We start from the raw sequence: 27,636 nt of genomic DNA on the forward strand, positions 1-27,636 counted from the left end.
TGGCCACCGCCCTGCTCCCTCTGGGACTTGGGGTCTCCCACAGTAAAGTGACTCTGTTGACTAGATCAAGTTTTTCATACTTGACCACCAGCCACAGCAAGAAATTTTTTTTCCTTTTTTTTTTTTTTTGGCCGTACCACGTGAGTGGCAAGTGGAATTTCCTTGGCCAGGGCTTGAACCTGTGCCCCTACAGTGGAAGGATGGAGTCTTAACTCCTGCACCACCCGGGAAGTCCCAAGAAAATAATTTTTCATCATGACCTAGCACAGCTTGAACCTGTGCCCCTACAGCGGAAGGATGGACTCTTAACTCCTGCACCACCAGGGAAGTCCCAAGAAAATAATTTTTCATCATGACCTAGCACACATTTGCTTATATCTGAAACTCCTTGAATACTCACCCTTCTTTTGTGTAATGCACTCTACTTCCTACTGTACTTTCTATTTATTATGTATGTATTAATTTATTAAGTGCCATGTCACCTCGTTTGGTAATTTCTTTTAAAAAAAATGCATTTATTTGGTTGCGCCAGGTCTTAGTTGAGGCATGTGGGACCTAGTTCCCTGATCAGGGATCGAACCCAGGCCCCCCCCACTCTGAAAGTGCAGAGTCCCAGCCACTGGAAAGTCCTTCCTTTGGTCATTTTACAGGATTCCCTCTGGGCAGCTGAGGGGGGTTGTGAGTGAGAAACATTCTTTTTAAGAGCTTCAGAGGCTGCCACATCTAAGAGAGTGACAGTGCTCTGGTTTTCCTTAGGATCCCCACCTAAGTTGTAGATGAAGCCTTAACTGGCCTCTTAATTTATCTTTTCCTGTAAAAAAACTCATGACATTTCCTAACTAGTTCTCCCCCTCCTTGAAGTGGAGAGTTGGTCTGGTTAATACTGAAAAAATTTTTTCCTGATATTAACCTAGAAAAAAACATGAAACCTCATCTCTTTTCTGTGGGCTGTCCTGCAATGCTTACACGGTTCGGGCTGACCCTGTGTCCTTCAAGCGCGGGAAAGTGTGGGGTGACTTAGGATTTTACAGCTTGACATGTGCCAGGGCAGACAGGCAGTCTGTAAGCAAAAGCAAGAAGTACCCAGTAAAATACTTTGTTTGCACACATGCAAATGCATGGAAATTTATATGGCAAGGTCTGAATTTCAAAATTCGTTTTTTAATTAACACACCCAACCAAATGCATAAAACCTCACAAAATGAGTGTAGTGGGAATGTCTTCTCTTCTATTTTTAGACTGAAATATGAAGCCCATAAAAGCGAGGCTATCATGAATCTTCATGTTTGGGTAAAGTGACTTATAACCGGGGGTGGGTGGGGGAAGAAGTCTCCACACAAGTCACATCTAACAGTGGTAAACAGTTTTTATTCAGGCAATGAAACATGGAAAAAATATATTAGTAATCATTATAATAATTTCATTTGTGTGAGTATAACTTTTACAAATATTTACCTGACATATAAAAGGGAAATCACTTGTGCATATAAAATTTATGTTGATGATTATTCCACACAACACAGTCCTGACAGCAGTAGTCAACGCAGCATTGGATTCCTCTGGACGAGGCTCCTCACACTCTTCATGGCACCCATGGGGACACAGTGGAAGCAGATGTGCAATTAATTAACATGACTTGTTGGCACATTAGTAAGTACACAGGGGTGTCTACTGGCAAACACACACTTGCTACAAGCGACACTGAAAAGTTTGCAACCTCTGAGATTTGAAAGAAATGCCTGGATCCTGTCTCACCGGGTGGAGGACCAAGCTCGAGGCTGAGGGTGTAAAACCTGCAGACCACCCTGCACTGGCAGGGGTGTGGGGAAGGCTGGGGGGTGGTTTCAGAGCTCACATTTTTATATGTCCCCTTGAAAATTATCCAGAGAGCATCACTTAACAGCGGGACAGGGAGATACTTTGTGGAGCACATTTCAGATGCCACTAAAAGGCAGAGGGGGAGAAAAGTGGCATTTTTATTATTCTAAAGTGACGAATGGGTACTGGGAAGGTTCAGGCCATACCTCAGCGCCATGCCTGGCCTTCGCCGCCTCAGTCAGAGGGCTGGGTGGACGACTGCCATGGCCAGCATCGCTCGCCCCATCTCCATGGTACAACTATAACCAGAGGGTGTGTACAGATATATGTGTGTGTGTGTGTATAGTAGCTGTAACCATATTATAGTTAATAAAGTCATTCCTTAGGAATCTTGTTAGTCCAAATCTAACTGCATGCTAAGAGGCACAGAAATGGGATTGCATTTGGACGAAAAAAACTATGAAAAGTGCAATCTTTAGTCTCCAGAATGCTAGCTCTGGGCACTAGGGAGGGAGTCTTCCCCGGAAAGTGTCATTCATATGACCTTCCAGAGGAGATCCGTAGAGAGAGGGCTCTAATACATCTATTCCTTTGCTTTTTCTACATGGGAGACTCAAGGTTTGAGAGACAGACTGCTTTCTTCAAGTCACTGGGATCTGGAGGCCAGTCAAACCTTTTTGGACAGAAGTCTCCTTGAAATACTTCTTCATGAAAAGCTTTGAAGAAGATGACCCTATAGACCTTTGGCTTGACATTCTGGGATTCCCAGACTGTTATTTGTTCTTTAATAAGGAAATAATAATCTGCAATTTTTTCAATTCTTCAGAATATATACATCTTTACTTTAAAATGCTTTGCCTGAATCATTGAATCCTTCCAACCTCTAGTTTCTCTCTTCCCAACAAGAGAATAAAGTAAGAAACTACCCAAGTCCAAGAGCAAACTTGCACGGTCAACAAAACTACAAAGACCACCAGTCGTGGACGATTCACGAGACAGCTACGAACTGCAGCAAAAGACCAAAAGGGAAAAAGAAAAACGGAGCTTTAGGGATTTTACTCCACTGAAAAGGACATGCTGGATGATTTCCAGTTAGTGCACTCAGACTCGCCAAACTCCCGTTCCTTGCAACTCCGCCTTGAGCTTCAGAGTCATGGAGTCTGTTACCTGTCGGTACCATGACTGCTTCCCTCTGGCTGTGCTGAGTCAGCCCAGGGCTATCTGGGGCAGTTCACTCTCCCAGCTTACAACCAGTCAGGATGAATCCGGGACCCAGCTAAAAAGTGTCCAGGTATTTGTGTGAGACTTGCAGAAAGCGTGGGATGGGAAGAAAGGGTAACTGCCTGGTGAGAAGATCTGACTTGAACCATCCTCCAAAACCCAGTGTGAACCTTTCCTTGGACTCCGTGTCACCTGGGAAGGCTGCCAGGTCCTCGGCATTTCTCACGGTCACGTGCTTCCGCACGTCCTAATCTGGGCTGGGTCTGAGGACACTAGAAGCCATGAGCAAAGTGGGCTTCTCACTGTTTCCAGGAGCATCTCCAAACAAAGGAAATGTCACGAGGTCTGTCAATGGCTTAGCCAACCAAGTGACGGACTGAGGAGTCTGGTTACATCAGATCCTCCCATTAAAACACTTCTCGGTAAAGACCACCTGCACTTTGGCAAACTCAGAAATTAAAAAACAAAAACAAAAAACGGCTCTGGATCCACAGCCTCAAGCAGACCACTCACGCTCCCAAACCACTGTCCAGGCCAGCAGCTTTTTCTCATTTCCCTGTCATGTTTGTCACGGGGTGAATTACTGCCCAATTCACAAGTAATCTGGCCCACTGGTGTTTTGGAGCAAAACTCTAGGCTATATTCTTATTCCCCAGAGTAGGTCTCTTTCCCTTATTTTTTTAAATAAACATACTTCGTTCTGCTCAGTATACTCTCTTGATGTGACAGTTGTACCTGCTACATTTTTCTTCCTGCAGGAGACTATCCACCCACTAAATCAGAAGGAAGACCATTTCCTCGTAATGGCCACGGCAGAGTGGCCAGTGGCAAACGTTACTTAATGTGGGCCTTTTCGCTTTCCTCACGCGGTGGCTTTCCTCAGCAGGGTCTAGTTTCTCAGGGGTCTCTTCCCACTAGTGTGCTCAGGAAGGATTGTCATCACCTCTGTTTCAAGACACAGCTACTTTTTTCTTTCAACACAAGCAAGAAGCCTAAAAAAAGAGGACTGTGGGATTCTAATGGAGACCATGATAATAAGCCTTTCATGCTTATTATGAAATAATAAGAGCAATATGAAACAAGTACACACAGATACGTCACCAAAACACAGCAGCGAAGAGGTTTAGCAACGTCTCTTCCTGCAGAACTGCGAAGTGAGTTTCTCCAGTCGTGAAGAGCTGGAAGAGGGTGTGGTCGCACCGCCTGAGACCCCGCTCCTCCAGGGCAAATGCTACAGCAGGGCACTCACTGCGAACCTCGGGGACTGCTTCCAGGGCCCGAATGATTGTCACATCACTTCTCCAAACACAGATCATGTCTGCTTTTCTGGTTTGTTGTTGCTTTTTTTTTAGTACAAAATGTTAAAGATAGTAGGCTTTAAAATACAGCCTAAGCACCAATTTTGGGAAATGCATATCAGTAAAATGGGACTTCTGGCTTTAAAAGACATTACTGACCTCCGTGGGGCTAAAGATTGCACCCGTGTGAACAGTACAACGCTAAAGAAAAGGTCACCTTAAGAAAGCAAGGGAGGGTCTCCATGAGGCACAATTCATTGCTGAAGTTGTATCATGCAGTAGTTTTACAGGAAAAGTACCACAACTTACGTGTACTGGAGATAACACATGTCACCATGAAGACGCTCCGGGTGTTCAGGTTAAGACAAACGAACGCTTTAAGATGCCTGTGTGGATTTGGTTTTGCCTATTGAATGGGAAGGGGTTCACACGGGAAATTTCCATTCAGGGGTTAAGGTTCCCCGCCACTCTGAATGGAGTCCAGAACAGCTTGAGGAATTTGGTTTTGTGAGTAGGGGTCTGCTCCCTCCACCAGTATTCAAACAGCTGTGGTTTAAAAATACTCAAAATGCACTGATTTGGGGAGTGACTCGTGATCTTCCTGCCTGTTTGGTTGAAAATTCTTAATTCTACTATCTTTCAGCTTGAAAGGATTTTTTTTGGGGGGGTGCGTTGGGGGAAAAAAAGTCTGAAGGATAATTCATCACACTTGCATAAATCCATCTGCTGCTTTACCTTACAGTTGTTAGTGGGGTTCATTAAAGGAGGTCGTCTAAACCTTTTACAAGCAGACTTCCTTTGCATATTGCAAACAGAAAGACAGTAGAGAGCAAACGTCACTCTGGTGCAATGAATGGAAGTAGAGGGGGCTGATGGCTCCAGGATGGACTTGCCAAACCCCAGTTGTGAGGGAACAAAGGAGATCCCCTGGGTCTGAGGACTAACCCCAGAGGGGTGGCGGCACCCAGGCTGAGGGCCGTCCAGATGGGGGGACAGGATGCCGTGGTCAAGGGTCCCCCCAACGTGACACCTGAGTCTGAGGTTAGGAACCATGCCACACGTGGAGTCTGCGGGTTTCACCTCTTCAACCCCCCAAATTCTGCAATTGGCACTTTGAGCCACGACTCTGTTTTCACATAGGGTTTTAAGTTTATGGAAATATGCCTTTCTGCATATGACTATGCTTCTGGGGGTTGGGGGGAACAAACCAGCATCACGTATAAATATGCGCGTATGTGTGTGAGACAGTGAACGTGTCCATAAATAGGTACTCAACTGGAAGTAACAATAGGCCAGATCATCTCCTCAAATAAAACCACTAATGTTGAAAATTAAATGTAAAAGATATAATAAATAAACTTAAAAAAATCAGGTGGACAGGATATGGTCCCAAGTAATAGCCATCAAATCATAAACTGAACGCACTTGGGCAAAGTAAAGAAGACTCTAAAACGAACCAAAGATAGAGAATCCTGCCCAGAGCCCATCAATGGGATGGTCGGGCCACTCTCTCCGCGTCTGCGTGATGAATCCTCCAGCGTTTTCTTGGGGTGGGCGTGTCGGCAGCAAAGCGGGACAGGCAGCAGTAGGCATGTGCTTTCATAAAGTTTTTTTTTCTTTCTCTGCAAAGGGGCAATTATTCCTGGATAAGGCAAGATAATTGTGGTCACGAGAGAAGCAGCCGAATGCAGATCTGCTGAGCTTACAGGGGAAACTCAGTCCGTCTTTCCCAGCTTGGCAATCAGCTCGTCGCAGATTTTCGTCAGTTCTTCTATTTCTTGGTTCTGAAAAACAAACAATGGGATGACGCACTGTATGTCCCAAGATGAAAGGATTACGGTGAAATAGTCCTTAGACTGCCCATACCCTCTCTAGGCACCTGATTCAGTGGTTCTTCACTGTTCTGCATCAGAAACCCTTTTAAAGAAAGTTTTTTGTTAGTCGCCTCAGTCGTGTCCAACTCTGTGATCCCATGGACTGTAGCCTGTAAGGCTCCTCTGTCCATGGAATTCTCCAGGCAAGAACACTGGACTGGGTTGCCATTCCCTTCTTCAGGGGGTCTTCCTGACCCGGGGATGAAAGCCCAGCCTCCTGCACTGCAGGCGGGTTCTTTACTGTCTGAACCATCTGGGAAGCCCTTCAGAGAAAGGAGGGCTCTACGCCTTCTCCCCTGGAAATGATCACATGTTCGTCATGTTCTGCTTAGACTGAGTAAGGGGAGAGCGTAATGACTGGCCCTCTGAAGTGTTTCTCAAATTTCCTCGTTGTCACGGCAATTACTTGGGGGTGTTTGTTAGAAATGCCAGATATCTGGGCCTCACTAGCTCCATCAGCATCTCCAGGCACCTGGGATTCTGGAGGCTAAGATGCCAAGGGCCACCGTCTCGGGGGTTATCAGACCCACCCAATAAAACCCCTGCCCTGGTGGAACAGACGCCACAGTCCTGAAAACACGTTTGGCAACATAGTAACAAACACAGAAGAGGCACAAAGAATGAAGTCTAAGAATCACTGAACAGCCATGGTTTTTGCTTATGTAGCAGTTTCTAGACCATGGCACCGCTGACATTGGGGCAGGGTGGCTCTTGATTGTGGGGTGTCCTGTGCACCTTGGGGTGTTTGGCAGCATCTCTTGCCTCTATCCACGAGATGCCCACAGCATCTCCCAGTCAAGACCACCACATACACCTCCAGATTTTGCCTAATGGCTCCTGGAGGGCAAAACTGCAATGAAGCGGGACAACAGCTTCATGTGTTACAGAAAAGAAAAGAGAAAAAAGGCAACCTCGGAGCCTAAGCCTTTGGTCCACTGAGCTTCCGTGAACGCAACTTTCCCTCTGCCCTGCCTGTGGGCAGGTCCCACTCACGCTCCCCTCCTTTGTCGCCATTCCAATAAGTGGACTGAAGCGTCTGAGCAAAGAGGCAAGGTTTCTTCACCCAGACCCGAGATGAGGGAGCCATGGCGGAGAAGGAAAACCAAAGGTCTCCTGGGCATGACATCCCACCCCTCGTACCTTCTGCTGAAGGGCCCTCTCCAAAGACTCCACCTTCATCTGTTCCTTCCGGAGCCCCGCGTGGAGAGCCGCACTCTCAGCCTTGGCTTTTGTTCGAACCTGAGCAATCTCCTCATTGGCTCTGTTATGGAAGGAAGGACAAAAAACACATGGCTTGTCATCAATCATGGCGCAAGAGCCAGGATGCTAACAGCTGACATCTGTGACACAGGAGTAAGTCAGCTGACTTCACCATAGAGGGAAGATAGGAATCAGTGAGCTACAGGATTCAATTTTAATTTATAAAAATTTAATTATACATAACTGCTAAGGAGATGTCCCTGGTGCAAACTACTGGCAGAATTCATCTCAAGGCACACGGTGCCCTTCAAAATTCACATGCCACCTGAGAATGGAATCACAGGCCAGTTTCTACAAAAATCTTAAATTTTTTTTTAAAAACCCAGTACAACAGTAAGTAAGCAGGATCTTTGTGGATTAACACAGCTAACAAGTCAGGAATACTAACTGTTGGCATCTATGAAACACAGACCTACAGGCAACTTTATTAAAGAGATGCAAAAGGAAAATTTAAAAACCACAGATGTAATTTGATAAACAGTTAATTGATGAAAAGATGCTAAAAACTCACTGTAATCAGAGGCGTGCAAATTGAAACGATAAACTTTTAAAATGTATCAGCTTGGCAAAAATTAGCCAGGATGATCTTGGCCTGTGTTGGCCAAGATGCAAGGTAAACTGGCTCGGGTGCTGACGGGGAAAGAAAACCCACACAGCCCTCTCTGTGAACACAGTCCAGCAGGAACTAGTGTACACCTCCGCCCAGTGAGTCCATCCTAGCAATCCCCCCTGAGGAGCACGCTCCCCAGCACCACTCTGACTGCACAAGGTGTTCACTGCTGCACTGTTTGCAACAGGAAAAGGGTGAAATGCCCATCCACTAAAGGGATGAAATAGTCCACAAACTAATAATTAGATTGAACAATGTTCTAACATGAAAAAAAAAGGGCCATAATATATGATTAGGTGAAAACAGAAACCTGTATAATACTGTATTATTTTTTTCAAAAAGTCCAAAGCCATTGGGTAGTATTTGTAAAGGCTCATAGAAAAGATTAGAAAGACGCAAAATAAACCTTTAATACAAATACCTCTGGGGGTGGGGAGGGAAAAGGGGAACTTACAAGGCTTTACAAACAGGAAGGTGGCAGAATGTACAAGGATGTATTACTCTTTAGTTAAAAAATAAAGCTGGGTACATCCTTCATAGATCCTTTATTCCCTAGGATACATTCAAAATGCATCAGATTTAAGAATAAAAAAATTAAGCCTTATTTAATAACATATAATGGAAAAGAATCTGAAAAAGAATATACATATGTATAACCGAATCACTTACTTGAAACTAACACAACATTGTAAATCAACTACACTTCAACTAAAGTCAAAACAAAACAAATTTTAAAAGATCAAAAGAAAACTAAGCCATTAAAAGTACTGGAAGGCAAACATGGGAAAATGTTTTACACTGAGCATGATGAAGATCTTTGTTATTATGACAGAAGATCCTAAAGCTATAAAAGAAATGATTGAGAAATTACACTATATAAAAGTAAATTTTTGCATATCAAAAAAACACTATGGGTGGAGCCAAAAGGTAACAAACTAGAAAAATTATTCACAACTCCTATCACAAAGGGCTGTCATCTGTAATATATTTATATTTAAAATACATAAGCTGACACTAGAAAACTAGGCAAAAAAGTCATTCATGGAAAAGCAAATATATGTATAGATGGCTGCTAAAATATGTTCAATTTCACTCATAAAATACATATGAATCAAAACTACGTTGAATAAAAGAAATGCTCTATTGCTTGCCGAAATAAAAGAAACTCAACTAAATTGAAATAACCATCTTTTGCTGGTTAGATGTAGCGAAAATCTGAATCCTGATCTGTTGGTGAAGCTGCATGAAAAAAGAGCTGCTTTCACACACTGCAGGGCTGTAAAGTAATAAAAGTCTAACGAGGGCAACTGGACAATATAATCACAACTATAAATCCATAAATCCCTTTGCCCGGCAGTTCACATACAGGGATCTCACCTGCCTCCCAGACGATAATCATCTGAGGTTACTTACTTCACTGCAGCACTGTTTGCAGTAGAAGGTGCTGAATAACCTAGGTGTCCAACAGGTGGGACTGGTTAAGTAAAGGATACATTCCGACAACAGAACACCAGATTTAAAAAATAAAGAGGCTCTTCATGGGTTGACACGGAAAGATTTCCAAAATAAACTGCTGAGTGAAAAAAAGTGAGTACACTACTGTCCATATATTAAAAAAAAAGGAGTGTCTCATCACATTAAAAAAAAAAATAGGACTGTGATAGAGCCTCAGCCAGCTTGACGGTGGTGCAAATATAAGTGCATCAAATCAACACTGTACACCTCAGACTTACACGAGGTATACACTCACAGCCCAATACAGCTGGGGTGGGGGGAAGGGGAGGGGGAGTATGTCTGGAAGGGTAAAAGGATGGTCATTTCCTGGGGTGAGGCATGAGGTGGGAACCCTATGGGGGGAGGACGGGGTGGGAGGGAGAGACTGTTATCTTTTTACTCTTTTTAAAAAATTTTTTCATTTTGTATCGAGGTACAGCTGATTAACAACGCTGTGACAGTTTCAGGTGGAGAGCAAAAGGGACTCAGCCATCCTGCATCCATTCTCCCCAAATGCCCCTCCCGTCCAGGCTGCCCCGTAACTTTGAGCAGAGTTCCCTCTGCTGTTCGGTAGGTCCCTGTTGGGTACCCATTTTAAATAGAATTGTGTGTACACATCCATCCCAATCTCCATAACTATCCCTCTCCCTTACCCTTACCCCCAGCGACCATAAGTTTGGTCTCTAACGCTGTGGGTCTCTATTTTGCAAGTAAGTTCATCTTTATCATTTCTTTTTAGATTCCACATATAAAGGATGTCATATGATATTCCTCCTCCTCTGTCTGATTTACTTAACTCAGTATTCTCTTTGTTCTTTTTAATGTTTGAACTAAAGGAAGATTTCACCTATTCAAAAAAAAAAAAAAGAAAGAAATGAGCTGATTTACAAAACAGAACCAGACTCAGAGAGAATGAACTTCTGGTCAGCAGGGAGGAAGGGCGGAGGGGGCGGGAAAGCCTGGGAGTGTGGGACTGACAGGCACACAGTGCTTTATTTAAAATAAAATGCCTTTCCAGAAAAACAGAACGACAAAAAAAGCACACACACACACACACACACATGCAAAACAGTGATTCTTTTTTTTCTTTCCTCTGTTGGTCTTCCCACAACAACATGAAAAATGAAATTCTTCCGCACAGACTCTTACTTGTCTAGTTTTTCCTCGGCGTGGATCTTCAGGGCCTGATAGCGTTGCTCTTCTTGTTTAACTCTGGCTAAGTAATCCTGAGCACATTTTTTCAAGGCTTCTTCATTCTGTTACCAAGTGACAATTTAAAAGGAAAAAAACAGGTCATTTTGCTTTTCTTCTACTAGTAACCTGCCATGTGTCAAGAGCTTTCCTTTTTTAAAACATGAGAAAACCTAATTACATTCAGATGCCTTTAAATAAGACTCCATGGTACTTTGAAACAGGCACGAATAACTCCCACTGAGGAAACTGTAGATAACGTCATGTATTACCTTTCAAATCAGACAGTGAGCTACACTGACACGCCTGCCTCAGGAAGTGTGCACGCAGGAGTGTGAAGTCGCTTCAGTCACGTCTGACTGTGTGCAGTCCTGTGGACTGCGGCCCCCTGGGCTCCTCTGTCCATGGCACTCCCCAGGCAAGAATACTAGAGTGGGTTGCCGTGCCCTTTCTCCAGGGAAGCGTTCCCACCCAGGGATCGAACCTTCATCTCTTATGTCTCCTGCGCAGGCGGGCAGGTTCTTTTCCAGTAGCACCACCTGGCTTTAGGAAGGCCAAAGTTATTCAAAACCGAAGGGCAGGACTTCCCTGGTGGTGCAGGGGACATGGGTTCGATTCCAGGTCTGGGAAGATTCCGCATGCCGGGGAGCAACTGAGCCTGTGGGCCACAGCCTCTGAGTTCAAGCGCAGCAACTGCTGGAGCCCACATGCCTACAGCCCGAGCTCCGCAGGAAGAGAAGCCGGAGCCAAGAGGGGCTTGCTGCAATTAGAGAAGGCTTGAGCAAAGCAACAAAGACTCGGTGCAGCCAAAAGCAAACAAAAAAACTGAAGGGCAATCTGATTCCTGTTTTGGACACCCTGGACAGCCATTTTTATTTTAATATGAAAAAAAGAATACTCACTGCTATAAATGTGTCTTCAGTGATGGTGGGTGACCAAATTAAGTCAATATGCCCACTTACACCTAAATTTGAAACTTCACACTTTCTTCTTTGATACTTTCGGCTTGAATTTTTCTGTGCTATGGCTTGACTCCCTTTTACTTTTGAAAAATTGGTGAATGACCAAGAAGAACATTTCTAGAACTCTTCCAAGGTCTGAGGGCCCCAGCTTCTTACATGCTGTGCCACACTCTGGTCGTGTCCAGGGCTTGTTGCCCTGACTGAGGAGAGGAAGGATTCAGACATGCCACCCAGGGTCCCCGATTCCCTGCTTCTGGGCCACCCACACCTTGGGCACATGGGTTTGACAACCCATCACCAAGAAGACACACCACCCAGAAGACAGAAGGCAAAGGACAGGTACCTTCTTGAACCCTTCCAGGACGCCCTTCAGGTTCTCGTATCTCCTGAACAGGTCGGACAGGGACCTTTCCACCGAGTTGAGGTCGGCCAGGGCCTGCTCCTTCTCCATGGTCAGCTGCTGGAAGCTCTTCTGAGAGCTCATGCTTGTCCTCTGTTCATCTTCTGTGAGTCACGATCAGAGAACATGCATTCACCCAACGGGCAGTTCACAACGGCCCTCCTGAGCTGCGAGGCAGCACTCTGGGGGGGTGGAGGGGGGAACCCAGCAAGGAAGGTGACAGGTTTCCACCCTCAAAGTCTGGCACTCTGGTGGGGGAGACAGGCCACAGGTGGTTGGAAAAGAACAAAGCAGGACAGGAGGGTGGGGTGCCTTTTACACCAAACTGCTGATCAGAGGAGAGATGCAAGCAGAGACCCAGAGGGCAGGAGCCATCGGGGGCGTGGATGGCATAAGTTATCATCTCAGCACTTCGGTTAACACAGAGAGACCTGAAGTGACTTAGGGAGTCAGTCCTTATGACAGCGGCTACAAGAGGTTCTAAATTCAATGCAGGAGGATGAAGCGCTGTCCTTTCTGAAGGCCCTGATGGGTCTGATGCAGGGAAAGCGGGACCTATAGTGGAGTGAGGCCCAGAGACGTCCCACCGGAGGGGGCGGGGAGCAGGGTGGGAGGAAGGATGTGGAGAGGCCGCCCACCCTGGTGCTGGAAGTGTTCATCCTCTACAAGGAATCCAATCTTAATGGTCCTCAATATTTGCAGATTCTGTATTTGTGAATTCGCCTGCTCGCTGGAATCCGTGTCGCCTCCAAGTCAAGACGTGCGGTGGGTTCCCGGCTGTTTGGGGGCACGTGTGGGGTGGCAGAGAACTGGGGTCACCCGCCAAGCACGTTCTCACCTGAGGCTGGACCAGGAGGTGCTCTGCCATGTTGCATACTGCCAACAAGGGCCCTATTTAGTCTACTTCGGGCCTTATTTTTGCACTTTTGTGCTTCCTGTTGGGAAATTTTAAATGGGTCCCAAGCCTGGGGCTGTGGAACTGTCTTGTATCCTAAAAGCTACAAGGCTGGAGGTATCTTGGGGGAAAACACACGTGAGATGAGCTTTGTCCGGGTACGAGCTCAGTATTAATGAAACGACAATACACCCTGGATAAGGTTATGTATTGACAAAATTGTTGTGACCTCAGGCTCACAGGCACCTGCTTTGCTTTCCTGAGGATCAATGGGTTAGAATTGCCTAATTCAGTGTTTGTGGCAATTTTATAAAAACAACAACTGCATATAGTGAGAATCAACTGTATCTCAGGGATGGACAAACTGAGATTTATATTCTGATTTGAAAATCATCTTTGGATCCTGAGGTTCATATTCTAGAGAAAAATTTCCTTACCAATCATTTGGGCAATGGTCTTCTCATACTCAGCCACAATTTTCCTTAAACAAACAGACAAAAAGTCTTATCAGAAGAGAATATCCAGACAAGGGAAGTTGGACAGATGCTGCCCTAAACAATTAAACACAGTGACATGTACTGACAAACTTACATAACCCAGCTACCTGCTGTGGGGTGCCCCCTGCTGTTTTACATTTAATGTAAGATTTGTTGATGCTCAGAAAGGCTTTTCTCAAGGTTCTGTTTAACAAGGCTTACATTTTACTTGGGCTTCCCTAATAGCTCAGATGGTAAAGAATCTGAGGAAACAACTGCCTTCATTTTTCTTTGCACCTGTGTGAATGACCCCAAGGCAGTCTATGAATTCTGCCTAGAGAAGTAACTCTTTTACAAAATGAGTTAATGATATCCTGGGGGCTTCTCCTAAGAGGCCTGATCCGAGTTCAGGCTTTCCTGGCCCCAATCCACTCTTACAGGCAAGTGGGTCCCCTGTGATTCAGATCCAGGTTTTATTTTATTGTCCTAATTCCAGAAGCATTTTAGTTATTCAAAGTTATTTAAAGATTACCCTGTCCTGTTCACGCAGGAAAAGTGCAATCTTTTCCTGACCCTCCAGTGACGGGTGCCCCTCCCTGAGACCCCTGGTGAGAAGAACCACTCCCTTGGTCCTCACTCTGATCAGGCATCCAAGTTCTCATGAAGGCGGCTAAAAGCTCCCCGAGATCAGGGGCTGTGCCTTCCTCCCCAACAAGCCAGCACAGGGACCCAGCAAGCACTTGAAACACCAAATAATACAAGAGCCACACACTAGAGTGGACCCATTTAAAATGTTTCAATCAAGTGCCCACTGAACGGTTTGTAAATTATTTATGCCCCCCACTCTTTGATGCCATTTTTAGTTATGTCGAGCTCTTAAATGTAGGAGTAAATAGTAAAAATAAAAAGATTCCAAGTTAGAGTCAGTCAGCTTCGTTTCTTGTTAAAATGCTTTTTATACTCTATCTTGTGGCTAAGAAATCTGAAGCTACCATGTATAATTCATTTTAGAAAAGGATTATGGATTGTAATGCCTCCATAATTGAAGACGTCAATAAATCTTATTATTCTGTATTTCGAATGGGTATTTTTGCACAAATTTGTCTTTTCAAAAGACAAGGATTCTGTGAGTTCTGCTTACCTGTCATGTTCTGAACCACCCAAAATAAGCTACCACATTTGAATACAGAAACTGGTCAGTAATCCTCAGGAAATGACCTTACCCATCACAAATGAAGGTGCAAATAGCAAAGCCCTCAAGTTCTCAAGAGCTGGTTCTATGTAAGCAAGTACTGTGCTCACTTCCTTTCCACTAAATCTAATAATACATAAAGGTACCCACCCCTCTCCCAAACCTCCAGCCTAACCTCATCTCCAAGACTTCTTGTCGGGTTTCTTCATATTTTTTCTTCCATTCATTCGCTTCGATCTCTTTAGTGATTATCTAGATTATAATGCAGACAAAGTTTAGTTTTACCAACTCAGTCTCTTTACAGTTTGAATTCAAGACTAGAGCCTGAAAACAACCCACAGCCAATGTTCATCCCAAGATATTCAATCTACATTAGAAATAAAAACCCTCAACTTCTGTGTGTAATGCTCATAGACACTGTGGAAATGTTGTCAGCCACATAAGGATGCTGAAACGTGGTCACCAGGGTGAAGGCGAGCAAAAACCTCTCCCAGGAAAGCCCCAGGTGGGAATTACCATCTCTGTAAACTCCACATTGGTCCAGGGTCTGGCTCTCAGCCTAGAACCCTGCTGGGTCAGGACACCAACAGCTGAGCCACTGGTCTGGCAGACTCCTCTTAAAGGTAAGACGCCAGAGCCCCACTTTATTAGTAATTAGGCTGAGACATGAAACCGTCACAGGATCAGAGCAGGGGGAGCTGGCCTGGCCAGGCAGTCTCTTTCTGCAGAGATTTCGGACTGAGTCAGAACAGGGCTCAGAAGGTCAGTGCCCTCGGGCAGAGGCACCCAACTCAAGGTGGGCAAGATCCTGCTTGTTAGACCAAGACCCATATCCTACATTTGGGAGGCCCATGCTAGCTGGAAAGAAACACTCTGAATTTACGGTCTCAGGCACCTCTTCCCCTGCACAGGGCTCAGATGGGTACCTATCGTTCTCCTGCGATTATACTTCCCTGTGCTTCTTTCTGATTGGTACAATCTTTATTTTGGTGCCATGAAGCAGGATTTCAAGAACCAGAAGCCAGCCTCTCTGCTTCAGGGAGGAAGCAGGAACACCTTTGTGTTTTTTGGTCACTCTTTACAGCATACAGGATCTTTTTTTAGTTCCCCCTGTAGGGGTGAAAGTCTTAACCACTGGACCACCAGGGAAGTCCTAGCACATCTTTGCTTTGATGCATCTGGTCAGTGGTTATCTCATAATTTTAACTCTCAGAAGAAAGACAACACTTCTCTCATTTACAAGACTGTGGAGCCTCCTGACCACAGCGTTTTGACAACAGGACTAGCTGACACCACTAATTACCAAAGTTATTGCTCTGTTTTAAAGGTTTGAAAGACCTAGGTCAGAAGTAATTAACCATTTTCATCACATTATAAAAATAAAATCACTACACCAAGGGAATTACCTTCTTTTAAAAAAGTGGAACAAATCCAAGAAACATATAAACCAAACACATCAAACACAGCACAGAGGTGTAAGGGGAGGGTGGAAAGGAACTAATGGTACCTAACAAGTGTCTTTCCTATTTTCCAGATCACCCACGAAAGGCCTGGCAGTGATCTATTTCAAACAGAAGACGTTCAATAAACATGACAGAGGAACTTGAGAGTTAATTAAAGAATGGATGAAGGTAGGAAGCAGTTTTATATTGCTACAAGTCTAGAACTTGAGGAACTCTTAGGCATTAGTCTATATCCTCTGTAAAACGAAGGTGCTGACTTAGTTACGTATGTGGGTAAAGTTGGAAAAATTCAGTACTTAAAACTTCAAGGATAAGTGATAAAGAAGTGTGCTGAAAAGTTCTCAAGGACACTTCCAAGCGTCAGCTTTGCCCCTTGGACACCAGAAGGCCAGGACTGCAGCTTCAAAGGGCCGTTTTACAGGGAGTCCTTTATATGAGCTCTCCAGCCGGGGAGGAAGAACTCAAGCCAGCAGAGATGGAACCTCCCCACTGACACACGGGCTTGACAGAGAAATGAGCAACAGTGGACATGGCACGGAAGCCTTCACCTCTTCCCTTATCAGGGTGAGCACGGCGGTCTTATCTGATTCGCTGAGGCAGATGCCATCCAAGGGGCTCTCCACTCCGCAGCCCACGGACACGGGGCTCTTCTCCACTGGGGACTCCAGCAGTGCCTGTGGGGGGAGCAGGCGCAGGTAAGACGTATGGGCCTCAGCTGCTTAACCCCAAGTACCCTTCCATGACTTCCTCCTGATGAGAATGATCACATCCTTTAAAAATAGGTTGGCGGGGGGGGGAGCCAGAGGGGGGCGGGGGAGGGGGGAAGGAACCAGCAGGGGGAAAGCTTTAAAACAAAAACAAAAAATTAAAGAATGACCTTATGATTGTGAGTGGGGGGAGGGGGAAGGACAGGGGAAAGGGATGGTTAGGGAGTTGGGGATGGACAGGTACACACTGCTGTATTTAAAAATGGATGACCAACAACAAGGACCTGCTGAATACAGCTCAGGGAACTCCGCTCAATGTTCTGTTGCAGCTTGGATGGGAGGGGGGTTTGGGGGAGAATGTGTGTGTTAGTCACTCAGTCATATCGGATTCTTTGCAACCCCATGGACTGTATCCTGCCAGGCTCCTCTGTGGGATTCTCCAGGCAAGAATACTGGAATTGCCATGCCCTCCTTTAGGGTATCTTCCTGACCCAGGGATCGAACCCGAGTCTCCTTCGTCTCCTGCACTGGCAGACAGATTCTTTTACTTCTGAGCCACCAGGGAAGCCCTTGGGAGAGAATGAATACATGTACATGTAGGACTGAGTCCCTTTGCTGTTCACCGGAAACTATCACATTTTTAACTGGCTATGCCCCAATACAAAAATAAGAACTAAAAATGTTTTTAAAAAAGGAAAAAACATTCTAATGAGTATCAGGCAGGTCTGAAATTCTCTTTTAACAGGTGACTTAAGAGAAGTTTTCTTCTCATTCAAAAAGGAGAGAGTGCAATTATCTCAGAGGTCAGTCACCAGACAGTCATGTGCAGAAGAGAGAAAAACACCTGCTGTTAATATCCTGTGAACCTGGGGATCTCTGGGGATGATGTGGTCCATGGAAATAAATTTCAAAACGCGTGTCAACCTTTTTACATACTGCCTCCTGTGTACTATGCTTTGGCCACTCGGGTGGAAATGTTTCTAAAATGACTTTCAGGCCTAAGCAGGCAGAAATGGCGAAGATAAGTGAACGCCGACCCCACCCTGGGACGACCCGGGGTTGTGGGGAAGGGCAGAGGCCCCGAGGACTGGTGCGCAGACCCAGCGGTGCCGTCAGGGGCACAGGCGTCAGGGTCTGGGCTGCAGTTCCTCATCCCGGACCTTCCTGCTGGAGTTTTTAGCTCCTTTCTGCTAACATGTCACCTTCTGAGGTGGCAGCCTGATTTTTTTACCATAAACATGCGTTCCCGGAGCCATGGGCAGTTAGGATTTTGTTTTTCACAGGGATGTGGACTCTGTACCACTTTTCTTCCTAAAAAGCATTTTTGAGGGCTATTTCCTCCCACCTACGTTAACTTTTTGCATAAATGGAGAAAAATCTGATTCAGTAACACCCAAAATGCCAGCCAAAGTGACCTGGGAATCTTTTTTTCTTTAATTATTAGAATTAGGGATAGGATTCTGGAATAATCTTAATAATCTAAAATGTCACCATTACTGATTATAATCGATCCGGTTCTCTGGTGTCTTGTTTGAATCCAATTTGAATAGGAAATCCAAGGTCAACTTAGACCAGGGGTTTGTAAACTTTTCAAGGTCATTATGGACTCACCCTCGCTTTAGAAAACACTCAAGACACACTCGCCCTCCCTCTAGCAAGCACTCACACACACACACACGGTTTCTGCAAACAGCCTCACAGCCCTCAGCCGAGGGCCCAACACAAACCCCGGGCCGAGGCCACAGATACGGGAAACACACAAGACACAGGCTGGCAGTGCCCTTCCCAGCAGCGTTTGGGGGAGGGCGGCTCACCACCTGATAGAAGCCCAAGGCCCCCAGAAACACTCTTATCTTGGGACAGACCCGTCACCAGAGCCAGAAGGCAGTCTCTAGTAAGACGGCCCCAGTGACCCCAGCTCCTGCATGAGTTCCCCTGCAGCCTCCCACCACCCTGAGTTAGGCTGGACCCAGCGACGCTCGTCTAGGAACAGAAGACAGTAAACGTCACAGGGTGTCACTGGTTTACAAACAGGCTTCAGGCTGTGAGAAGCTCTGGAGAAGCCACGTGGGAAGGTCCCGCCGTGTGAGAGGGCCTGAAGTGGATCCACCCCAGTGGAGCCGGGAGGTGACGGCAGCCGGTGACAGACCCCGAGTCAGAGGCACCCAGCCAAGTCGCCCTGGGACTCCTGACCCCAAAATGAGGAGATTGAGAGAGTGTGCTGTCGGTCACTTGATCACTAGCACATCGGACATCTGAGTCACCCCCTTACCTCTTGTGCCACGCACTCCTCATCAAGAAACCTCCCTCTGGGGACTTCCCTGGTAGGTCCAGTAGCTAAGAATCTACCTGGCAATGCTGGGGACTCAGGCTTGATCCCTGGTCAGGGAACTAAGATCCCACATGCCACGGATCAACTAAGCCTTCAAGCTGCAACTACTGAGCCCTTGAACCACAGCTAGAGTCCGAGCACCGAAATGAAAGATCCTATATGACACAACGAAGACCCAATGCAGAAAAAAAAAAAACAAAAACAACCTAAACAAAGAAGAAACCTCCCTGCAGCAGTCATGCTTCCCCTGTGTAACTCGCCTACTAGGTACTACCCAGTTTTATTTTTAAAAAAACTTTTTTTTCCATTTATTTTTATTAGTTGTAGACTAGTTACTTTACAATATTATAGTGGTTTTTGCCATACATTGACATGAATCAGCCATGGATTTACATGTGTTTCCCATCCTAATCCCCCCTCCCCACACTTTTGGTTCATCTTGTTACACTGCTGATTTTAAATGAATACATTTTATATCAGTCTTTTGAATAAGAATCCCTGGGAAACTGGCCCCCTGTGCCTTCCATGACCCTCATGTTAGAAAGAATTTGGGAAATAAGCCAAGTTTTCTTGGTAGGGAAAATATTTGTCCCTTCTGGAGTTCTGCATCTCAGTCATCTGCGAGGGGATAAATGAATTCGGCCTGCCTGCCTGTTTAACGACTTCGCTCTAACAGACGAGGTATCTGGAAAGGGCAGCCTTCTGTGCTGGAAGATCAGACAGACCTTAAACAGAAGCGAACACACCCAGAGGCGTGGGCTCTCCCTGGCCACTCCTGCTGCCTGGCCATATGCCACAAGCCTAGTGCTCAAAATGCAACAGCTCTTATGAGGAATTTATAGCTGTGGCCTATTTTAGCTACCTTTCCTGGTCCTCGCGGATTTATTTAGCTTTCTTACATTCCTCTGTCCTTCATAATGTTTCTCAAACAACACAGAAAGCCTACAGATCTACCATCATCAGAAACTGGCCTGGCCATCTCTTCCAGGGCTGGGCAACCTAGTATGTGTTTAATAAAGATGTTAAACCAATCAGATCACTTATCACTTACATCCTTCCAAAAGAATCCTGCTTCACATCTCCTAGTCCTTATCCCTGTCCCACAAAGCAGCTACCCTTGAGGACCCATGAAGACCTGTCTACAGAAAGTGGGGCCCAGGGATGTCTTGGCTGCAAGTTGACAGTGAGCACAAATGCCACAAAGTAATTCTCTGTACTTGTCCTGGCGATGGGAGAATCTGGGTTCCTCATCTGTCAGGCTCATCCCATTTGTCCTTGAACCTGTCAGAGCAGGGCCCCCCTCCCCCCACCACTTCTAACAGAGACACATTGTGAACTCAACGTTTGAGAAGTTTAAGGTTTCTCTGAAAAAAATAATAAACTCAATCCTAAGTTGAGAGATGCTGCAGACCAGCTGCTGAGAAGTGAGGCAACTGTCCTCTGGCCTTAGTCATTTCACCCTGGCCATTCCTGAGCTGGATGGAGGATGCAACAGGAACGCCCTTCGAAGCGACACTCAGAGGCTCACAAAGGCAAAAGCTAGACTGAACAGATTTCTCTCCGTTTTAATTAACTGATCTCTTTGCTGCCCTGGGTCTCTGCTGCTGTGTGCAGGCTTTCTCAAGCTGCAGTGAGTGGGGACTACTCTTCGCTGCAGAGCATGGGTTTCTCACTGCGTTGACTTCTCTTGTTGCGGAGCATGGGCTCTAGGCGTGTGGGCTCAGAAGTGTGGCACATGGGCTTAGTTGCTCCAGGTGGATTCTTTTTTTTTTCTTAGTGTATGTGCTGCCAAAGAGAGCACCCCGGTGGATTCTTAACCACTGGACCGCCAGGGAAGCCCTGAACAGATTTCTTATGCAGTGTTTCGAATATCGCAAGTTCTTTAGGCAGGGTTTATTCAACATTCTAAAGAAGTAGAAATTAATTTCAGTCAGTTCAACTGGGATTACCATTCAAAGATCATGACCCAGGACGTGCTCTTTGCAAGGGGCACTGCAGAGAAACCCCCTCAAATCCCAGAGGAGTGCTTCTGTCGAGAAACAACTGTACTTTGTGATGTCCCTGACCCCTATGTGCATGTCCTCCTCCTGCCTGGTGTCCACAGGTCCCTCCCCCGCCCCACATCATTCACTCTGCGCCCTGTAAGGAAACACATGGGTCATGGCCCAAAAGTGAGCCATGAAAACAGTTCCTGGAGCAAACAATGTGCATTAAAAAACTGTAACGGAATAGAAAAAAATCAGAATGAACCACTGAAGAAACGTGGAAACTGTCTTGTGCAATTTGTTTTATAAAAATACAAATGCACGTGTGGAGAGAGTTTCCTATGTATCTATTAGTTAAGATGCAAAACGTGGGCATTCCCGGTGGTCCAGTGGTGAGGTCCAGTGGTAAGAGTGGTGCTCTCATTGCTGGGGACCCAGGTTCAATCACTGGTCAGGGAACTAAGATCCTGCAAACCTACTGGAGTGGCCAAAAAAAGATGTAAAAATGTATTCTTACTGTGGATCAAGGTAAAGAATGTTTCCATGACAAATTCACCTACTCCTTCAGCTTAAACCATCCTAAGGCCCCTCAGATCTATTAAAGCCAAGCCACACTTTTCCTGAGCTTGGGCTGTGTACTTCTCACTGCCTACAGGAAATGTGAACCGAGAAGCTGGCCACACAGACGTCTCAAGGTCACACGTCTAACACTGAACTTGTACGATTCAGCTCTCCCTGTATTCCTAGTATACTGGCTCCTATGTTCAGCAGTGTTCACTGTGGTCAAGGCTGGGATACAGCAGTGAGCACAGTCATGGCTCCACCTCGTGGAGGAAGCCAGGGAGAAAAGACAGTGACCCCAAGGGGCAGGTCCACAGAACTGAATGAAACCCTGTCTGCTTGGGCACATATGTGATGTGGGAAGGAGGCAGGGTTCGTGCAGAAAACCAAGTCAGCAGCAGTCGAGTCTGAGCTGAGCCTAGAGACAAGGAAAGCCAATGAAACAGTTTAAGCAAAAAGGAACAACTCCAGCTTATGGAAAAGGAGGACAGAATAATCCCCAGAAGAGGGAAGTTTGTTAGGAAACTGCCACCGTATTTAAAAAGGCTGGTGGTGGCCACAGGTTTGACAAAAGTGGATGGATTTACAACACGCAATCAAAGTTAATTCCACTAATAACAGGACACATGGACACACTGACACCCACAAGGTCACTTCTGACGTACTTGAGACAAAAATGCACAAACTGAAATTTCCTGAGGAAACACTAGATAAGCCCAAATCGAAAGAAAGTTGACAAAACGACTGACCAGTACTCTTCAAAAGCATCAAGGTTGGGGAGGACAGAGGCAGATTAGGAGCCAGCACAGGTTAAGGGAGGCTGAGAACAGGGAACAAATGCCTCGTGGGGCCCTGCCCCGGATCCTGTGCCGGAGCATCACTGGGGCAGCTGATAAAACCTGAATACAGTTTACAGACTGGACAGCAAGACTGCACCAGTGCCAATGAATTCTGATAACTGCACTGTGATCACAGAAAAGGTTAGTGTTGAGGAGCATGGACGGGTACAGGAGGTACAGGAATTCTCTGTGCTATTTTCGTAAGCCTAAAACCTTAAAAAAACTGTTTTTAGCTCAGCTCAAATCCAGCCTTCCTGACACCTGCCGTACAGTGGGTCAGCCCTGGGGACGCAGCCTGTGCAACACTCACCACATGGGAACCGTTTCCACCTTGCATCTGTGGCCAGGGAAATAACGGAAGCTGTGTCTAAGTTAAAAAATCTCAGAAGCTGCATTTACAGAGTGAAAAGAAATAGTTGAAGTGAATTTTAATAATATAGTTTCATTAAAACAGCAGATCCAAAATGTCAACATGTCATCAACATAAAAAGCTACAGGCATTTCATTTTCCTTTTTTCCTGGTATGGCAGCTTCAAATGCTGGCTGTACTTTACACCTGGGGGACATCTGGGGACATTCAGCTACCGTCTGAGCACTGGTGGTCTCACTCAAGACACCTCAGACAGGTGCTGAGCTCCCCAGGTGAAGGAACTGAGCTTTATTTCTATTTCGTGCCCATCACCAAACACTGATGAGAATTTAATTACTGAGTTAACATGGGTTTCAAAACCAAGACTGAAAGCTCCCATGCCCACCCTGCACCCCCATGGGCCTGGGAACTCACGGGCACAGTGGATCCATCCTTCTCCATCTTCTGACACAGATCCTTCTCGGTGCCTGAAACACAGAGGGTCATTTTTATAATCATCCCGAGAGGTGGGTGCCCTTCCTTCCCACTGACAGACTCTGGGAAACCCCAGTGTGGGCCTGGAAGGACATCTATGGACCCCTGAATCCCAGTATCTCAAGACCCTCAAAGGCACACTGCATTCTGTTGACCGCTGTGCGTTGTTCAAAGTCCAGAACGCCCAGAGGAAAGAGGCGCCAGTCGGCCACAGGCAGAATCGTGTCCTCAAGTGGAGAGAACGGCAAGACTGCCCCCTTGTGTCCATGAAGAGTTTTGCAAATGCGCTGTACTAACCACAGGATCATTTCACAAAAAGGAAACTGTAACACTGGAAAGTATTTTATTACCAAATTGAGGAGAGAATCTAAATTCCAGCCCTGAAGGGTACCCTCAATGGAATTAATGTAGCAGATTAAAAAAAAAAGGCTCTAAATTTCGATGCCTGGAAACTCAATGTCCTCTCTACACCCTTCAAGCTGGTTTCCTCATTCCCACTCTACCCCGGGAGTCAACATTTACAAAACACCAACACTATGATTTTTCTAATTAAAGGTATACGCATCTGCTGAAGAAAAATTTTAAATATGGAAAAACACACAAAACGCTAAAGCTACAATCCTCCACCTACAATCACAAATTATTATTTTAGGGCACTGTCAAGAGTGAATTATTCATAACACAAATGTGACTATTGGTATTCCACTTAGAAACCTTATACTCAAAAGCCCTAATTCCTCAGGACAACCTTGCCTCGAGTTCCCACTGGCCCAGGACTCACAGGGAACTGCTGGGAATTTCAACTGTGCGGCAGGCTCCTTCCCCTCCCCGTGAGAGACTCCCTGGGGCACCTCTGTGTCTGCATCCATCAGGCCCCAGTCCAAAGGTGACCCCCGGGAACAGCTCAAACACTGCACACTCACACCCTCCCATCCTATGCTCCCGGGCCTCTGCTCACTACTCAGTCATCAACAGGGTTAACAGGAGTCGCAGTTCTGTTAGCAGAACCCCAGCTCTGTAAGCTTCTGCCAAAGGCATCTCCTCCTAGTGAGGAAGGGAATAATTCAACAGACATGGACAAGGCCCCTGCAGCAGGGGAAACTTGAAGATGAATAACTCACAGTTCTTAAACCTCAAGGAGGTATCAAAGATGACTTTCCGTAACTACTACACGGAACAGGAACAGAAGAAGAAATGCAGTGGGAACCAAGTGACTTTTCTGAGACAGACCTACAAGGAAGGGCAGAATTTCTACAGGGTGAGGGTACAGAGAGTATTTCATACACAAGAAATAAGTGTAGGCATGAGTCCGTGGGGTGAGCCTGAGTAACAGGTAAAGGGGCACAGGGGGAAAAGGCAAAAGGGGTCTTTGGGGAAAATGGCAAAGCAGAAAGAGGCCTGGGAAGAAATCTGGAACAGTCCCTGGAGTGTTTATTTTACGGACAGGAAACTGAGACCTGGATGGGGGCGGGGTGGTGGTGGTGGCTGGGGAGATAACTCTTGTAAAGTGCAGATTTCCACCTGCTTCTCTGATTTGATAGATCATGACCTTTTAAAATCTAAGTATAAAAGCCCAAAAATTATGTTGCTGAAGATATTGAGTTTCCAGTAATTGTTAATGAAGTCAGGAACAGGGTGCCAAGCCCTTCACAAGTCAAGGTTAAGGCCACAGATAACAATCTGGGACCTGGCAAAGGGCTTTGGATCTAGAATGTTCTAAGGTGGCAAATAGCGAGAAGCTTCAGCACAGGGAGCTACCTGTGCTGCCTGATATAAATGCTGCCTGATATAAAACAGATAAACAATAAGGACCTACTGTATGGCATAGCAAACTATATTCAATGTCTTGTAATAACCTATGTTGGAAAAGAATCTGAAAAATACACACACACACACACACACACATTACAAATATATATAACTGAATCACTTTGTTGTATATCTGGAGGCAACACAACATTGTAAATCAACTGCAATTAAAAAAAAAAAAGAACACTGTCTAGTGAAGAGACATGACTTACTATGCATAAAGCACTCTAACCTGTGCCTACATGTGGAAGTAACCATATCTGTTAGTTACTACCATTTCTATACATGAAACAAAGAACTAAAAAATCACAACATGGTTGCAGATCACTACACAGGAAGCTGTGGCCAGACTGAAATAAATTACTGAAAGATATCAAGCAGTCCCACACACTGGTGTCTCCGTACACTCTGTCACACTTATCCACATGTTGCCTGGCATTCTACGGATACCCCTCGGTGTCTCCTCCCCATGCAAAGAAGCAAAGCACAGACCAGCAGCCTAACCTACCCTTCAGGGGGCCCGGTTCTCCAAGCGCTCTAAGCTGCCTCCTTGCCCTAGGCTTCCAGGCATTGTTATGCTTATGTACGTAAGAAAGATGAAGATTTGCTTCCATACCTGCTTCTGAGGATGAAAACGCATGATTTATGGCAGACACAGGAACATTGGAACATTCAAAGTACTCCAGGTCGTCCTCTGGCTCACCTTTCCCCTCGGCCCCAGTGGGTTTCTGACCCGATGATGTGGACGCCAGCTTCTCCTCATCGGTAGCATGACCGTCCCTGTTAGAAATGTCTGAGATCTGGGAGATCACTGCTCCTTCATCCTGGGAAAGGCAATAGAGGCGATGCTACCATTTAGGAGGGGAAACTAACATGTCAGGAACGGCAAAGCAGCCGCCATTCCATATAATGCTCTCCATGGACCTGGGTGCCAATCTAGGAAGAAGATGCAGCCTCTGAACCATGGAAGGTTGTATTTTCTAGGGTTTACTCTCTGTGATTCAACTCCAGGGTTTGAAAAATCAGGCTTTTCTAGCCTAAATTATAAGAAAGAAGCTTAAGTGGCCCAAGGCAGTGGTTTTCATATTTTTACCTCCAGTAGTTAATAAATTACTTGGGAAAATTTATGTACTCCATTGTATTTTCAGGTGACATCTAAAACCTTTCAGTATGAGTTTAAACAGTCACAAAGAACATAATATCTGCTATATATTATTTACTTGCTTATTTATCTTTCCATCCAGTTTTATTAAGATGTAACTGACATACAGTACTATATAACTTGAAGATGTATAGTATAATGACCTTACACACGTTATGAAATTATTACAGTAAGTTCAGAGAATATCTATCCTCTCATATAGATACAAAATAAAGGAAAAAAATTTTGTTCTATTTTAAATACTGATTTTTGCTTATTAATTCAATTTAGTTACTCTAGTGATCTGATACTTTATCATTTATTGAAAACTGAACATGAATATGCTCTTAATGGTCAGAAATTTACATCATTCCTTTTCCTCTCTAAATTTGTATTTCCTCCTTACTTCCATTAAGAAATTATCCCAAAGAAATGTATTTGCATGCCTGAAAGTCTTTTAAAGTTCTACTATTATATTTATTAAAAAAATCTTTTTTCTACAAGCCTAAGTCTTTAAGTCAGACTTTACTTTTTTGGGCTCCAAAATCACTGCAGATGGTGACTGCAGCCATGAAATTAAAAGACACTTACTCTTTGGAAGGAAAGTTATGACCAACCTAGACAGCATATTAAAAAGCAGAGACATTACTTTGCCAACAAAGGTCTTTCTAGTCAAGGCTATGGTTTTTGCAGTGGTCATGTATGGATGTGAGAGCTGGACTGTGAAGAAAGCTGAGTGCCAAAGAATTGATGCTTTTGAACTCTGGTGTTGGAGAAGACTCTTGAGAGTCCCTTGGACTGCAAGGAGATCCAACCAGTCCATCCTAAAGGAGATCAGTCCTGGGTGTTCATTGGAAGGACTGATGTTGAAGCTGAAACTCCAATCCTTTGGCTACCTGATGTGAAGAGTTGACTCGTTGGAAAAGACCCTGATGCTGGGAGGGATTGGGGGCAGGAGGAGAAGGGGACGACAGAGGATGAGACGTCTGGATGGCATCACCGACTCGATGGGCATGAGTCTGAGTAAACTCCGGGAGGTTGTGATGGACAGGGAGGCCTGGCGTGCTGCGATTCATGGGGTCGCGGAGAGTCGGACACGACTGAGCGACTGAACTGAACTGACTGGACTGAAGTCCTTAAGTGCCAACATTCTGCTTCTTCCGGAGCACTATTTCATTGACAAATGCACAACTTATTCTAAGAATATTAGTGTTTGGTAAGTACAGTCAAACACAAAGGTAAAGTTTTAAAAAATGGAAATTAT

At 45.4% G+C, this 27,636-nt stretch overlaps 1 protein-coding gene across 13 annotated transcripts in view; it reads right to left on the reverse strand.

Moving 5' to 3' along the window:
• Positions 1 to 1,348: 1,348 nt before the first annotated feature.
• The window catches only part of TACC1 (transforming acidic coiled-coil containing protein 1), a 126,927-nt gene continuing 100,639 nt past the window's right edge, over positions 1,349 to 27,636 (reverse strand). For 7 of the 13 annotated variants that reach the window (XM_070459870.1, XM_070459866.1, XM_070459874.1 and 4 more), the window contains 9 exons: positions 25,848 to 26,055; positions 23,363 to 23,415; positions 16,703 to 16,828; positions 14,867 to 14,943; positions 13,461 to 13,504; positions 12,072 to 12,232; positions 10,725 to 10,831; positions 7,352 to 7,472; positions 1,349 to 6,121 (listed from right to left, as the gene is read on the reverse strand). In XM_070459870.1, the coding sequence (XP_070315971.1) occupies positions 6,053 to 6,121; positions 7,352 to 7,472; positions 10,725 to 10,831; positions 12,072 to 12,232; positions 13,461 to 13,504; positions 14,867 to 14,943; positions 16,703 to 16,828; positions 23,363 to 23,415; positions 25,848 to 26,055 (966 nt within the window). In that variant the 3' untranslated portion in view covers positions 1,349 to 6,052. The other 6 variants (XM_070459875.1, XM_070459873.1, XM_070459867.1 and 3 more) reach the window with 2 other exon arrangements.

This window comes from Odocoileus virginianus, chromosome 32 (genome assembly GCF_023699985.2).
Source record: "Odocoileus virginianus isolate 20LAN1187 ecotype Illinois chromosome 32, Ovbor_1.2, whole genome shotgun sequence".
NCBI lineage: Eukaryota > Metazoa > Chordata > Mammalia > Artiodactyla > Cervidae > Odocoileus > Odocoileus virginianus.